The 15,740-nt window shown below is 48.3% G+C and overlaps 1 protein-coding gene across 1 annotated transcript in view; it reads right to left on the bottom strand.

The window, feature by feature from the left end:
- The window catches only part of Slc35f3 (solute carrier family 35 member F3), a 256,842-nt gene extending 247,672 nt beyond the window's left edge, over nt 1-9,170 (bottom strand). The window contains exons 1-2 of the mRNA XM_004659702.2: nt 9,045-9,170; nt 8,446-8,675 (exon numbers count right to left, since the gene is read on the bottom strand). Coding sequence (XP_004659759.2) covers nt 8,446-8,675; nt 9,045-9,097 — 283 coding nt within the window. The 5' untranslated portion in view covers nt 9,098-9,170. The remainder of the gene's footprint in view (nt 1-8,445; nt 8,676-9,044) is intronic.
- Nucleotides 9,171-15,740: the final 6,570 nt, after the last annotated feature.

Genomic DNA, 15,740 nt, shown 5'->3' with positions numbered 1-15,740 from the left:
CACTCCGCACGTTGCGCGATGTTGTGACTCACAGGCGGGACAGTAAGAGAACAGATTTGGAAGCTCACACCTATGAACCTGGAGGTCTTCACCTGAAGGAATTAGAGAAAGTACATGCACAGTGTGCATTAACCTGAGTGAGGACAGGTGAGGGGAGAGGGTGCTGTGAAACGGGCCCATGGTACTCCTGCCCGGCCCCTCTTAGAGAAACGAGTTGTGTCAGGCTGTCTTTCTTCGGATCTGGAAAGAACCAGAATGCCGGCAGCATAAAGCATGTGGAGGGAATGTGCTGACACGGGGGCTTCATCTCGTGAACCCAGTCAAGCAGCTTTGTTCTGCAGGATTTCGTGAGAGGAAAACATGCTTCAGCTTCCAGGCAGCATCAGCGAACAAATAAGAACTCTGACTCGAGCAGTGAAAAAGTGACATTTCCACAAGGGGACTGACAAAGGACTTCTCTGAGGCTTGATACCTTCTCCTGGGCCTAGCTAGCTGTGATGGTCCCTACAATAAAAAATAAAAATCTCTCACTATTATCTATAAGTAGGGCTGCTCAATGTTGTTCCAAAATACTCCAAGACATTTAGAGAAGGACCAAAACCAGACACACAGTACACTTGTGCAATGGCTCCACAATGACCAGGAATGGGACGGGAGCCCATGAGGTATATGGGTTGATGTGAGTGGGTCTGGGCTCCCTGCTATGTAATTTTCTAGGAAACAGCAGTGATACCACATGTTGTACATGTTTACCACAGGGGTCAATGAATTTGCTGACTTTTAGAAGCAGCAGGCTTTTTGATGACTGACTGAATGAATGATGACAGATAGTGGACAGATAATGAATGAATGATGAATGGCTGGTGGACAGATGACTGACTGAATGAATATGGGTTCACAGCATGTGCTTCATGTGCTTGGGTATGACTCACAAATGAACCCCTCCACCAGAACAGTCTGGAATTCTACACAGTGATTTTTCTGGAGTTTCTGCCTGGTTCATGGGCTTCTCACAGGGGAAATGGTAATGGGGAGCCCAGGTAGGGAGTGCGTATGTCAGCTTTCTGTCACGGGGACAAATGCTCAAGAGAATCACTTTAAGGGAGGAAAGTTATTCTTCAATCCATGGTGGGTTGGCACCTTTCTTCTCAGGCTCTTGGCAAGGCAGAAGCATCATACTAAGAGGGCACGGTGACAGGAAGCTGCTAACCACTTGTGGGTCAGGAAGCAGAGAAGACAAAGGATCTTGGTACAAATTATCCCTTTCAGTGGTAACTCCCACTTGATGCACTTCCCTCATCATGTCTATTTTCTGCTTCCATGGTCTCTTCGCAATACTACCAAATTATAAATTCATGAATGGATAATCCATTGATCAAATATCTTCAGGATCAAACACTTCCTACCAGGCTATTGGACCGTCCCACCAGACACGCCCAAGCCCATGAGCCTTCGGGGGACCCTTTAGACTCACAGCACCACAGAAATTGTTCCCCGTTTCCACCTTCCTGTCACAGCACAGAAACTCCTTGATGGATTTTCAGAGAATCCGTAGACAAGATGTTAACTACAGGAGTCGGAAGACGGCTCCTCCGTTGCAGGAGCTTACCTCAAAGTCGGCCTGCCAAAGTCCAGTTCTTCACCAGCCCAATAAAGCTGGGTGCCAAAGGTGGTGCATGCGTCTGATGTCCTGTCTGTCGTGACTGGGGCCCAAGAATGCATATGCACACGAGCATTCACACGTGTGCGGGCAAATAAAAACTAGTTTACATTTCTGAAAAAAATGGTGGTTATACACAGAGTATGTGTAAACATTTATACATCCCCGTTTACCATGTTTCCTTGTGTGTTAAAATAAATTCTAATGGTTTGCATTTTATTTGTGCCTGACTTTGAAACATACCTACTGCATAAAATCAGGTAAAGCCATATAAGACTTTTATGCCCAATCTTTAAAAATAATGTTCACAAAGTAAAAGGGAATGGTAAGCTATTGGAAATTGTTATTCTGGTTTATAGTATTTACATGGTATTTCTTCAGCCCAGTTTTAAAGAAAAAAATAGAGGATGGTACTTCCAGAACCCCCCTTGTATCATATGTCAATCCAATGTACCTGACTATGAATGAATCATATGCAATACAATGTACTTAAATATGAATGAATCATGTGTCAATGCCATGTACTTGACTATGAATGTATCATCTGTCAATATGATGTACTGAACTATGAAAAATGTTTATTAAACTCCCACACATTCACGGGATAAACAGAATGCTGTCCTAACCCAACAAGTTCTTACCTACGATCATAATTATGTCCTCTTTTTGAAAGAAGACATTTTACATATTTATTGAAAATGGATTGACTTTATTTCTTAAAAGAAAAATATGAAAGAAAAGTTGTCATTTCAGGAAACACTGTTCTTTCTGTGCATGTGTGTGCGTGTGGATAAATAACATGTACAGTGTGTGCATGTGTGTGCACCTGCTGTCACCCTGTACTCACATGGGTGGAGGCCAGAGAACGTCAGACTGTTTTCTTTTTCTTTTTTCAATATTTTATTTTATTTTTGTTTATTTCTTGAGAGAGAAAGAGAGAGTGAGAATGGGCATGCCAAGGCCTCCAGACCCACTGCAAATGAACTCCAGACACAGGCACCACCCTGTGTATCTGAATTGTGTGGGTCTTGGGGAATCAAACCTGGATCGGGTTGGCTTTGCAGGCAAGTGTCTTAACCACTAAGCAATCTTTCTGGCCCTGTTTTCTTGAGACAGAGTCTCTCACTGGCAGACTGGAGTGGCCACCATTCCTATCCTGGCTGACCAGTGAGCCCCAGCTATTCACACTTCTCTCGCTCCCCGCAGGTCTGGGGTCAAAGGCGTGCTGGCCACACCAGCTCCTGGTGTGGGTCCTAAGGACGGCACTGGGGCTTCATGCATGGGCAGCAAGTGCTCTTACCCTCGGAGCCATCTCTCCAGCCTAGGAAGCAGCTTTCTTACAACCCCTTTGAATAAAACTTTGAGGACATACCCAAATTTTTATGAAACTGCCTTATTACAAGTAGATGGACAAGGGTGATACTAATAATTTGCTAACAGATTCAGATCTAGTTGAGAGCCCTCGGTGGGTTCATAGAAGACTGACCAGGAACAGCTGCGTGCCATAGAAAAACATTTGTACAATCTAGACAACTCTCTGAGGAGGCACACTGAATTGCTCCATGCCTCAGGATCCAAAAACCCCTGCAGCGTTCCGGGCTACAAATCACCTGAGTGGGGCACTTCACTCTCGACAACCTTAAATGTCATAAATTAAAGCCACCTTGAGCTGCATAAGAGAAGCCGCACAAGTGAAGCAAAGCCGTCACTCAAGAGGTCGTCCTCAACAATGCTTAGCAAGAGATCTGCTCAGCAAACTCAGTGGCTTGCTGGGGATTCAATCCAGGTTCCTACGCTTGCCCAGCACGTGCTCTTCCTGGATGAGCCATCTCCCAGTCTCCAGATTCAGGCTTCCAATCACATAAGGAAAGGCCCAACACACCTGCTGTACTGTTTCAGACCCAAATAATTATAAGGAGACCTGGGAGACACTTCTCAACTGAATATCACTTTGCAGTGGAAAAGCCTGGAAAATGCCATTTCCTTAGAGGCGAGTGATCCCCTCACCAGATGGAAAGTGCTTGTGACTCCATGGCTACAATCACAGTCTGCGTTTTAATTGTCAGGCCTCACAAAACTATTTCCTGAAGTGTCAGCACGCATTCATACTCAGAAACCAAACCCACTCTCTGACATATTAGAAAATGTTATTTTCTATTGATCTCAAAACTTACCATCTTCCCGCTCTTTTATATGCTAAGTCCCATTCTTGAATAAACATTGAGAAGCCATCTCTCAGAGAGCATCATTTCTGAGTTGCTGACCTGATTGTGCAGGTCACACAGAAATTGTATAAGGGGAGAACCACACCGCATGCCACTCACTGCTACATCTGGGGAGCAACCCCCACCCCCTGCAGTCCTGTGTGTCATCCAGCTGAAATGGCCCAGAGACCAGAAAAATCATCTTCTTTACCCCGCCCTTGGTCCAAGGTGAGGAGGGAAGGGAAGGCCTTAAGAGAAGCTACTCAGATGGCTGTTCAGGCTACTGTGCTTGCTATGAGGTACCGTCATGTACGGAGAGTATGAAGACACTCACCAGCAGCTTAGTCAGCCGCCCCATTGAGTCCTTAGAGTGATGTTGATGCTGGTCAGACCCTCACAAAGACTCAAGGAGTGGCCCATGAGGAAGGGGCGAGGAGGAGAAAGCCAAATTTCAAAAGGTGGGCCTGACCCTCCGGCCCTGCTGCTCAGCAGAGGAAAGTGCAATTGGAACAGTCAGTTGTGGTTTAGGCTAGCAAGCACTTCCCAACCACAGGCATCCCCACCCCAAAGGATGTCTCACAACAAGTGGAGATATTCTGGCTTTCACATCCTAGGCAGGGGGAATTACATGTCCCTGGCATCCAATAGGCAGAGGCCAGGGACGTTGCCAAACACCTACATTGCATAGGGCAGCCCCCACACAGAGATGCATCTGCTAGAAGATATCAGCATTGCTGAGGTTCAAAGGCCCTGGGCCAAAGCGAAGCTTCCAATCAAGAATTCTGGCCTAAGGGCTGGAGAGATGGCTTAGCGGTTAAGCGCTTGCCTGTGAAGCCTAAGGACCCTGGTTCGAGGCTCGGTTCCCCAGGTCCCACGTTAGCCAGATGCACAAGGGGGCGCACGCGTCTGGAGTTCGTTTGCAGAGGCTGGAAGCCCTGGCGCGCCCATTCTCTCTCTCTTCCTCTATCTGTCTTTCTCTCTGTGTCTGTCACTCTCAAATAAAAAGAATTCCGGCCTGAGCCAGGCGTGGTGGAAGAGGTAGGAAGGAGGATTGCTGAGAGTTCAAGGCCACCCTGAGACTAGATAGCGAGTTCCAGGTCAGCCTGGGCTAGAGTGAGACCCTACCTCAACCCCCACCTCCAAAAAAAAAAGAATTCTAGCCTACAAGCTGGGTTGCTCAGTGATTAAAAGCCTGACTGCTGGAGTTCAGATCCCCAACACCCACACAAAACCGGATGCACGTGGCACATTGAACATAATCCCAACGCACCCACACAAAACCGGATGCACGTGGCACATGTGAACATAATCCCAACGCACCTGTGGCAACTAGGGGGCAGGGCAGGCGCGGTGCGTGCAGCGACAAAGCAAGAGAGAACACGCCTCAAACAAGATGAGGGGCAAGGGTCAGCTTCCCAAAGCTGTCCTCCACTTGTGCACCATGGCACATGACTGATCACACTCACATACACCCCCCCCACACACACATAGCACCCTCCCCCAAAGAAAGAATTCTGTTCTAAAAAAGACAAGAAAGTCAAATAGGAACGAGTTGGGAAAGAGCTCGGCATGAGTGGGAGGGGCCAAGAAAGCAAATTGAGGGGTGAATAGGATCAAAATACTTATATGCACATGTGAAGCGTAAAATAATTATAAATAAAAGAAGAATTCTTGGGCTGAGAAGACAGCTCAGTGGGTAACACGCTAGCTGCTCAGGCATGAGGCCCGGTGCTGGGATCCCCAGGCCTTCCGTAAAAGCCAAAGCTGTGGTGGGCTCCTGCAATCCCAGCGCTCTTTGGAGGAGGAGGAGGAAGGAGGCGGGAGAACTTCACCAAATAGAGAAGCAAACAGCAATGAGTGGCCCTGGCTTAAAACCAAGAGGAAAGCAAGGACTGATGAGGAAGTTGTACTCTCACCTCCACATACACACGTATACACACACTCTCACACACCAATATATACATTTTAAAAAAGAGTAGTGAGCAGATCTGGGGAGATGGCTCAGTGAGTAAAGTACTTGCTGGGAGAGTGTGAGGACCTGAGTTCAGATATGCGGTACCCACGTCAATGCCTGGAGGACATGGCAGCCCACAGGTAACCCCAAGCCCCGGAAGCAGAGACAGGGGATCCAGGGAACAAGCTGGCCGGCCAGACCAGCCCAACCAGCAAGCTCTGATGTCTCAGTGAGTAAGGTGGGCAGCGGTCAAGGAAGACACGCCCATGCTCACATGTGCACCCACACGCATACAACCACGAATACGTACATGCACACACACCACACATACACATGAAAAAATAGTGAGCCAAGATAATTTCTTTAATATTTGCTATTGCCTCACGTGTCTTAACCCCTGAGACAAAATCCAGAAGATGTGCATGAATACGCTAGGTCATTCCGATTGTCTCCACTACTTCACAGGCAGCTGACAACGCTCCAACGGTGTGGAGGCTAGACCGGGAGGCACAGCTCCTCAGCCAGGTGTCCGCAAGTTGCTTTGAAAGATGACTGAAAGGTGATGGAAAGTGAAGGATGGGGTCTGAGGCCTCCTGTGAGGTCCCCTCTGGAGACCATGAGAGGAAAGTTTCAGTTTCTGTCTCTTCCATTTTGTTGGAGTTCAATTATTTAGCAGGAAGCAAAGGGATGAGCGGGTGCTCACAGATGGATGGGTCTCTGTGTTATTATTTTTGGAGCTGGGTAGACATAGCAAACAGCAGAAGCACTGCCCTAAAACCTCTTCTGCGGCATGAATAAAACATCATATCCTCTAAATTTAAACCTAAAACCCAATTAATTCATCAAAATGTCAGTTGTCACCTAGAGCATTTCAGCAGCAAGGAAATACCTTGGAAGAAAGAGGAGTCCTCCCAGGAAGAGAGGGAGTGCAGTGAGGGGATTCGGGTTGCACCTCACAGGGGAAGGTGGCGGCTGCTGGTGTGTCCTCCTTCAGAGAGGCCAGACAGAGGACATTTAATACGGCAGATGGCACAACTGACTTGGCTTCCATATGCCCTTTCCCAGGTCTTAATGATAAAGAATGTTTGTACCAAACCCAGTCACAATCGTTACCCCGAAAGCTGCGCACCAGCCCCCGAAGTCACAAAGTCAGTGATCATTTCCACAAAGCACACTGAGCCAGACACAATAGAATTACCAAGATAAACCTCATTGTGACTTCAGGGGCAAATAAATGACTCCACCAAGCCTGTCATTTGTCACATTGTCTTTAGTTATGAAGAGAGCCGAGAATAGAAATGCAAAGCAGAGAATTTCTACTCTTCTAACAGACATTTAAACAGTAGATGTAAAATTAAGGATCCTCTACACAGCCGTAAGAAACCTGATCTGTGGTGGGCTTGAGTTCTTGTTAACCTGTGCTCGCTGTTGTTCAGTAAGAAAGAGTACGTTGTCCCAGCTGCAATCGAAAACCAATGTGACCATCTTAGCAGCAAGGTCAAAGACGGGACATGTGTGTACTCTTAAAGGTCTGCCTTGAGTTAAAGACAACAGCTACAGTCCTTTAAAGACAAATCGGCCATGTAAACTAAGCAACTCAAACCCTATGTCTTTTTTTGCAAATAACATGAAACCAACGAGTTCATTAATACCATACAGCTAACCTTTGCTTGGTCCTGGAGGTTTTAAAAATAATCTAAAGATAGACATACTATTACTGATGAATATGATTAAGCTAGCAAAGCCCAGTGGTGTTTCCCCCTAAGGACCAATAAGTTATATTGCAATGCCAAGTAATAAAAGGTTAAAAAATTATTCAAAATCTAGACTGCTGGTCTAGACTTTTATTACAAATGAATGACTCATGCTTACTCCTTACACCCACTGAAGTGGTAAGCTACAACCGTTTTTCTGTGTCCAGTTACGAGATAAGATATCTGGTGAGAGCTCTAGAAAGAGATAACTTCCAAAGTAAAGAAAAGAAATGTCCACAAGTTCATCATGCCCCACAGGTGATGTCCATGCGATTCACCACACCAGTGCCGAGGTCACCGGCTGAAACACTCCACCTAGCACCAAGCACCAAGCACCAAGCACTCACACAGGCATCTATCTAGAACGGTACTCGGAACCTTTCACTAGGAACCCACACAAGCCTGGGACAAAGACAGGGACCAAGATATATAAAGAATTGTGCTCCGCCCACCGAGGGACTTAAGAGACACACAAGTTAAAAATCCAGACCACCAAAGGCTGGCCCTGTGCTCGCTGCACCCAGGACAGAGGAAGGCGACACAGTTCAGGACACAGGGATTCCCTGAAGCATTTCCTAAGGGCTGCCACGCACGGAAGCCCTCGGGAAGTGGGTCATAACGATGCAGAGGGGGGCTGCGTGGGAGCAGGAAACACGGGGCCAACGATTAGAAAGTAACCCCTCCCGTCTGGCCCCCCACCCCTGGGACTGGAAAAACGTTTTCAGGCCAAATGCATCAAAGTTGTCGCTCAGCTCTTAAGCAGCGAGCGCTGGACCATCGCTCCCCAGGCGCAAAGACAGTGGCCGCGAGACGGAAGGCGGTTGGGCAGGGAAAGTGCTTGGGGGTGTTGGGGGACCGGTGGGGGGGTCTTACTTTTGTAGCTCGTTGCCCAGGGCTGGTAGCCGTAGTAGCCCGTGATGCGTAAGATCCGCTCTTCGATGGACGTGAGCCCCACCGGCCCGCTGGTGAGGTCCTCCACGGAGCGCGACCATTTCAGGTCCTCCTTGATAGCCTCGTCCACCACCAAGTACTTGAGCTGCCGGAGCTGGGGGCTGATGTCCGACAGTCTCCGGGGGCTGACGTCCGGTGACCTCCTCATGCCACTGAGGCCGCGGGCGGGCGGGCACGGCGGGCAGGTCGGCGGGCGGGGACGGGTCAAGGGCAGAGAGAAGGGGATTCTGTGAGGGTGGAGCGAGGACGCAGCCGTGGGGTCAAGGACACACACCCCTCTCTCCAGAGCCCGGGCATCGGGTCCCATCTCCCGCGCCCTCCCCGGCACCCGGGCCGTGGGAGCCGGGGTGAGCGGCCAGGAGAGGGTGCCCTAAACTTGCCCAGCACGTCGGCCGCGCGCCGCCCCTCCCGGAGCCCGGCAGCCCCAGTCCCAGAGCCCGGCACGGGGCCACCGCGCCCGCTCCATCCCTCTGCCCGCCGCCCCGGACTCCCGCCGCCCGCCGCGCCCGCTCCGCGCTCACATGGCGATGCTCTTGCCCCTGGGTGCGCCGCCGGGAAACTCTCGGATCCCCATAGGCAGCGGCAGAGCGGGGCCCGGAGCTCCCAGACTTGAGGCGGAGGGGCCGCGGGCCCGAGCTGTCCGCAGACGCTAGCCGGGACGCGCGGGAACGCGGCTCCCGCCCAGGGTCCCCAGCTGCGGCCGCCCGTGCGCGCCCGGGGTCGGTCCTCCAGCGCTTCGGCGGCGCGCGGCCGGCCGGCGGGTGGCTCAGCTCGGTGACCCCAGACCAGTCCCCCGCGCCCGCTGCACGAGCCCGCGGAGCAGCAGCGCCGCGCCCCGCGCCCCTAGCCCAGAGCCGGGAGAGCGCGCCCCGCGGAGCACTCCGAGGCACCTGGCGGGCGGGGAGGCGGCTGCCCGAGCCCAGCGCACGGCCCAGGCGGGGGCGCTGCGCCCCGTGTGCGCCCCGCAGCCTCGAGGCGGAAGCGCGCTCCTCCGCTCGCTCCAGACTGCTCACAATCCTGCCTCGCCTGGATCTACACTTCGATTTCACCCTCGCCTCCAAACACGCCCCAACACATTCATACCACCACAGAGCATCCCCTCTTCTCAGGAAGGAAGACAAAAAGAAAAAAAGAAAAGAAAAACCAAGCCACCCTAGCTCAGAATGGCAAAGGAATACCTGGCTTCTAGTGGTGACCCCCCCCCCCCACCGCCAGGTTCCCTGGTGTGAGGAAGTGCGGGTGACTCCTTCAGACCTGGTACTCAACTTGGGACACTGCTTTCTTCAGAGACTCCTGTTCCATTCAACTCCGAATCGGGTTTGTGTCTGGCTCCAGAGTCATTTTCTCCAGACCACTCAATGTCCTTTCATACTATTCTTTAAGGATGGATCGAGAGGACGGAAAAATGGGTGGGGGTAAAGTATCTTTATCCAGCTCCCAAATTATTACTTTGAATTATAACTGTACTCCATCCCGGGCTGTTTTTGAATGCAAAACCCATTCTCTGTGCAGTCAGAATCAATTTGCACACAGTACCTTATGCACTGCGTGTTTATGTTAACATGTATTGTAGACTGAGGAGAAGGCTCAGCGGTTAAATGCACTCGCTTGCAAAGCATGCTAACTCAGGTTCAATTCCCCAGTACCCAGGTAAAGCCAGATGCACAAAGTGATGCACACACTTGGAATTCATCTGCAGTGGCAAGAGGTCCTGGCACACTCATTCATTCATTCTCTCTCTCCTCGCTAATAAATAAATAAAAATATATACTTAAAGTATATTGTTTCTCTGTAAACCTAGATATAAGAGGATGTCTCCAACTTGACAAAAAGGGTTTGCAGAAGCTTATGTCTAACATCATGCTGTTGTGAGAAACTACAGGTTTTTTACTGCTAAGATGAGGAGCGATGCAAGATGGGCTCTCAGTGTTTCTATCTGACAGCACACTGCGAGCCCTAGCCAGGGAAAATAGACAAAAGAAAGAGATAAACTGTGTACCACTTAGGAAGAAATGGAATAAAATTCATCTTTGCTAGCAGATGGCATCATTGCTTATATAGAAAAAAAATTAACTAAAATCTTCTCTAATTTATAAACAAAGTTGAAGGAATCAAGGTTAATGGACAAAATCAATTGTTTTCCTTCAAGTCAGCCATAGGCAATTCGAATTATTAGAACTTGAAATTAAAAACACAATGGGGAAGCTGGAGAGATGCCTTAGCAGTTAAGGCGCTTGCCTGGGAAGCCCAGGAGCCAATGTTCAAATTCCCAGGTCCCACGTAAGCCAGACACACAAGCACACAAGATGGCACATGCATCTGGGGTTCAACTGCAGTGGCTGGAGGTCCCCATGCACCAATTCTCCCTCATTAAAAAAAAACCTACAATGGGGCAAGAAAGATAGTTCAGTGATTAGCAACCTGGGTTTGATTCTCCAGTACCTAAATAAAGCCAGATGCACAAAATGGCATATTTGTGTCTGGAGTAAATTTTCAGTGGTTGGAGGCACTGGAGCACCCATTCTCTGCCCCCCCTTTTCTTTCTCTCTCTCTCCTTGCAAATAAATAAAATTAAGAGACATAAACACAATTATCTCAGAAAGTCAAATGCCACATGTTCTCTCTTAAGTGGATCCTAGATTCAAATATTTAGATCTGTGTGTGAGTTGAGATAAAAGTCAGTAGCAGAGACCAGGAAGCTGGGGAGGGAAGGTCAGGGAGTGCTTTAGGGGAGGAGAGTTGATATGTAAGCAGAAGCAGGGGGCAGAGGGTGGTCTTCGGTGAGGGGATAGGAGTAGAAGGAGGGTTACTCAAAATTTAAAATTTATGACTAAGCTATATGGAGACCTTCTTTGCTAGCTAATAATATGTTTTTAAAAAGACAGAAATTGGACCGAGTTATTCTGTGGAGGTGGATAATGTTGTGCCCAGAAGCCATAGATTGTTACTAGAAAAATTTCAGTGCCTGGGATGGGACACCTTCCAGCAAGTTGTTGGCCACAGAGGCTCCTGATGCCCCCAAAACATAATATGTTATTTTCAATGCTCTTAGTTGTCCACCGGACTTAAATTCTATGATCTTATTGCTGAAAACTTGACATATTTAGGCTGCAAGTCACTGAGACATCAAATTTGAGCTGAGCTGGAAGCCTCCTCCCTGTTGATGAGCTGTCAGAATGCTGTAAAGAGCTGTGCAGCCTGTTGGGGGAGAAACATCATCAATGGCCTTAATCAGCAGTGGAGCCTTGCAGCTTTACCACTAGTTAGCCAGGCCTAAATGTGAAATATGAAACTCTTAGAAATAAACGGGAGGAATCTAGACACCTTCAACCCATCATGACACTTTAGCTAAGAATCAAAGGCAATGCTAATAAAAATTAAAAAAAAAAAGAATCAAAGGCATGATCCATGAAGAGAGGGCTGACAATTAAACTTTACTAAAAATCATTCCCTACAAAAGACATTGGCAAGAAAATAAGAAAAAGTAGAAGCTGACAGAAAATGTCTGCAAAAACATATCTGATAGAGGACTGTTACCCAAGATACGAAACATCCAACTCAATGATGAGAAAATGAACAACTCAAATTAAAAAGTTGTAAATGATCTACACACGCCTGTCACTGAAGGCGGCCTGCCCACTCCTGCCACTGAGGGTGACCTGCCCACTCCTGCCACTGAGGGCGACCTGCCCACTCCTGCCACTGAGGGCGACCTGCCCACTCCTGCCAGTGAGGGCGACCTGCCCACTCCTGCCACTGAGGGCGACCTGCCCACTCCTGCCACTGAGGGCGACCTGCCCACTCCTGCCACTGAGGGCGACCTGCCCACTCCTGCCACTGAGGGCGACCTGCCCACTCCTGCCACTGAGGGCGACCTGCCCACTCCTGCCACTGAGGGCGACCTGCCCACTCCTGCCACTGAGGGCGACCTGCCCACTCCTGCCACTGAGGGCGACCTGCCCACTCCTGCCACTGAGGGCGACCTGCCCACTCCTGCCACTGAGGGCGACCTGCCCACACCTGCCACTGAGGGCGACCTGCCCACTCCTGTCACTGAGGGCGACCTGCCCACTCCTGTCACTGAAGGCGACCTGCACACACCTGTCACTGACAGTGTCATCACTGCAGATGGCAAGTAAGCATAGGGAAACATGCTGCTGGGTAATTACAAATTAAAACCAAAGCATGTCATTATGAACCTCTGAGAATGGATAAACTCTGAAGCCAGGTCCTAACAGAAGGTGAGCAATGGACGCTCTCACTCGCTCACTGCTGATGGGATGCAGACTGGCACCCATACTGTGGAAGAGCACAGCTGATGCGGTGAACCACTCTCTCATTCAGAGACCCAGCACTCCTGCTCCTTAGAGTTTCTAGGCACGTTAGGGGAGGCACAGAATCTCTCAGGTGGGAGGGGCTTGGGGTCTTGGGATTGGGAAGGTGTGCAGGGAATTACACAAAATTAAGACAGCAGGAATCAGTTTCACAGAAACCCTCATTATAACTAGCATTCTACAAGATATAACCAACCCATAAAGCAGGAGAGGACACAGTTTAGACAGAAGGTGACAAAAGCTTAACCTTAAAATCATGGCCTCTGTCCAGTAAATCCCAGGCCCAGAACGGGGATGTGCCCCACAATGAGCTGTTGGGCAGGGAGACCCATGAGGTCCTCAAAACAATGTAGGCCATTGCCAAAATATTTGATTACCTAATAGAGTTAAAAGATATGACCCTCTTGCTGAAGACACCACATGTTTCAGTCACAGGACATTGGACTATTATGCTGGAACCAAAAATGAAACTAGCTTCCACATAGCTAGCCGTCATAGTGCTGGAAAACCAATGGGAGCCACTGGAGGACAACAGTCACCAACAGCATGAATAGGCAGGAGACTCTGCAGACTACAAAATCAACCAGCCCAACAAGAAGTATATACCCATGCAACAATGGAACACAGCCTCTGTGGCTAACCAACTGTGCTCTGACTGGACATGAAGCCAGCTCAATGGGAAAGAACTCATATTCATACTTGGTACTGGAAACCAAGTCAGAATCTCAAGGTCAGGAAACTCATAAGCTTCATAGAGAAGCCCCTGCTTCTCTCTGGAGAACAAGAGTGGGCTTGCACACCAAAGCAGTCTTTCAAATAACTTTGGATATCCCCTTTAACCCAAGCTGCTATCACTCTTGGTTGAGGAATCTGTTTTGTTTTACAGAAGACAGAGTAAACAGAGGAGAAACAAGGTCAATTGATAAGACAAGAAGATAGCTGACTGCCCACCATGAGACTAGCCACCTCTACAATATCTGCAGGGGCCTAGGAGAAATTGCATAGGAAGTGGTGACATCAATACTGCTGTTAGTGCTAGCCTGACAACCACCTCCAGAGTGATGGTGACAGACACTGTGGTCAATAAAAACCCATCAAAGTAGAAATTCAGAGGCTGCAGTGAGCTCAGCACTAAATCAGACTGCCAACAGGCCTGCCATGGCTCAGTGAACATTGCAGAAGAAGAGGTGGAAAGGATGGAAAGATTGTAAGAGCCACAGAGTGGGTAGGAATGGATAACCTGTCACAATATATAATTATATATATTATAATATATATATTACATAATTTTAACTTGTTTGATATTTATAAATATTATATTATTTAAATACATAAAATATATTATGTATTTAATTAATTATATATAATTATACAATATAAAATTGAATTAAATTCAGAAATAAATCCACAGGGCTGGAGAGATGGCTTAGCAGTTAAGCGCTTGCCTGTGAAGCCTAAGGACCCCGGTTCAAGGCTCGGTTCCCCAGGTCCCACGTTAGCCAGATGCACAAGGGGCGCACGCGTCTACAGTTCATTTGCAGAGGCTGGAAGCCCTGGCGCGCCCATTCTCTCTCTCTCCCTCTATCTGTCTTTCTCTGTGTGTCTGTCGCTCTCAAATAAACAAATAAATAAATAAAAATTAAAAAAAAAATTCACAGTCAATCTGCGAAACAACATGGAGGAAATTCAAATGTGTATTGCTAAGTGAAAGAAACAAGGTTACAAAGCTATGTACTGTATGATTTTGACTGTATCTGGTGGGGCTGGGGGGCTGGTTGAGTGGTTATAAGTGCTTGTTTGCAAAGCCTGCTAACCAGTTTACTTCTCCAGCACCCACTTAAAGCCAGACCCAAGGTGGTGGATGCATCTGGCATGATTTTCCATCAGGAAGAGACCCTGGTCTCACACGAATGAATTAAACTTTACAGCTCCTGGATTTGGCCTCTACCAGCACAGTTGGTCCTCCCAGGCTTGGCAGAGATGGCCCAGCCTCCTTCACCTTCCTGCCCTCACAGCCTCAAGAACTGCCATGTGACTTGAGAGCTTGTGTTGGTGTGCTTCAGGCCGACCCTTGTGTGGGACTGTGCTCCATCACTGCCTCGGCCTCTGGAAGCTCTACCCTGGCTCCCCAGCCATCCCCACACCCCAGAGCTCCTCAGAACACTGTGGGGAGACACTTTAGGTACTCCTAGTTTACAATTGTGTTCTCCAGCTCTGCTTGTTTTTACTTTTTTTTTTTTCCCTCTCTCTCCCTTTCTCTCCTTTTATTGGCAGTATTAGACGTTAAACCCAGAGCCTCACACATGCTGGGAAAATACTCTCCCACTGAGCTACACATCCATCTCTCCTTTGACTTTTATTTTGAAATAGGGTGTCACTAAGTTTCCCAGGCTGGCCTTGGCCTCACTCTGTAACCCAGACAGGCCTTGAACCTGTGATCCTCCTGTCTCAACTTCCCCAGCAGCTGGGATTACAGATCTGAGCACCAGGTCTGGCACCAGGGCCATTCTCAATCTTCACATTGCTCTCAGATTTGTTCCAAAGCAAAAAAAAAAAAAAAGAGGATGAGCAAAGCAGTAAAGTGTTATTTACCTATACTACTAATTCATCTCACAACTGTCCCCTCCAAAGCTCTGAGATTATTTACCTACATTAAATTCACCTCAGAACTGTGTCTTCTATTGCTTTTTGAGAATATTATTTGCCTGAATTTTTCAGTTGTTAAGTAAAAGTGTTAAGTTTTCTAAGATCTGACATCCTATATGGATGTAGATGTCTTCCTGATGTACAATTTTATTTGTATTTTCTTTTTTAAAGCAGTCATACCTTTATGAAATCTAATAAATTTACCAAAGTTCCACATGTAAAGATTACTTTCTTAAG

The sequence above is a fragment of the Jaculus jaculus genome, chromosome 5 (genome assembly GCF_020740685.1).
Source record: "Jaculus jaculus isolate mJacJac1 chromosome 5, mJacJac1.mat.Y.cur, whole genome shotgun sequence".
Taxonomy (NCBI): Eukaryota; Metazoa; Chordata; class Mammalia; order Rodentia; family Dipodidae; genus Jaculus; species Jaculus jaculus.
Note: the sequence above shows the minus strand (reverse complement) of the source record. Positions and strands in the feature narration are given on the sequence as shown.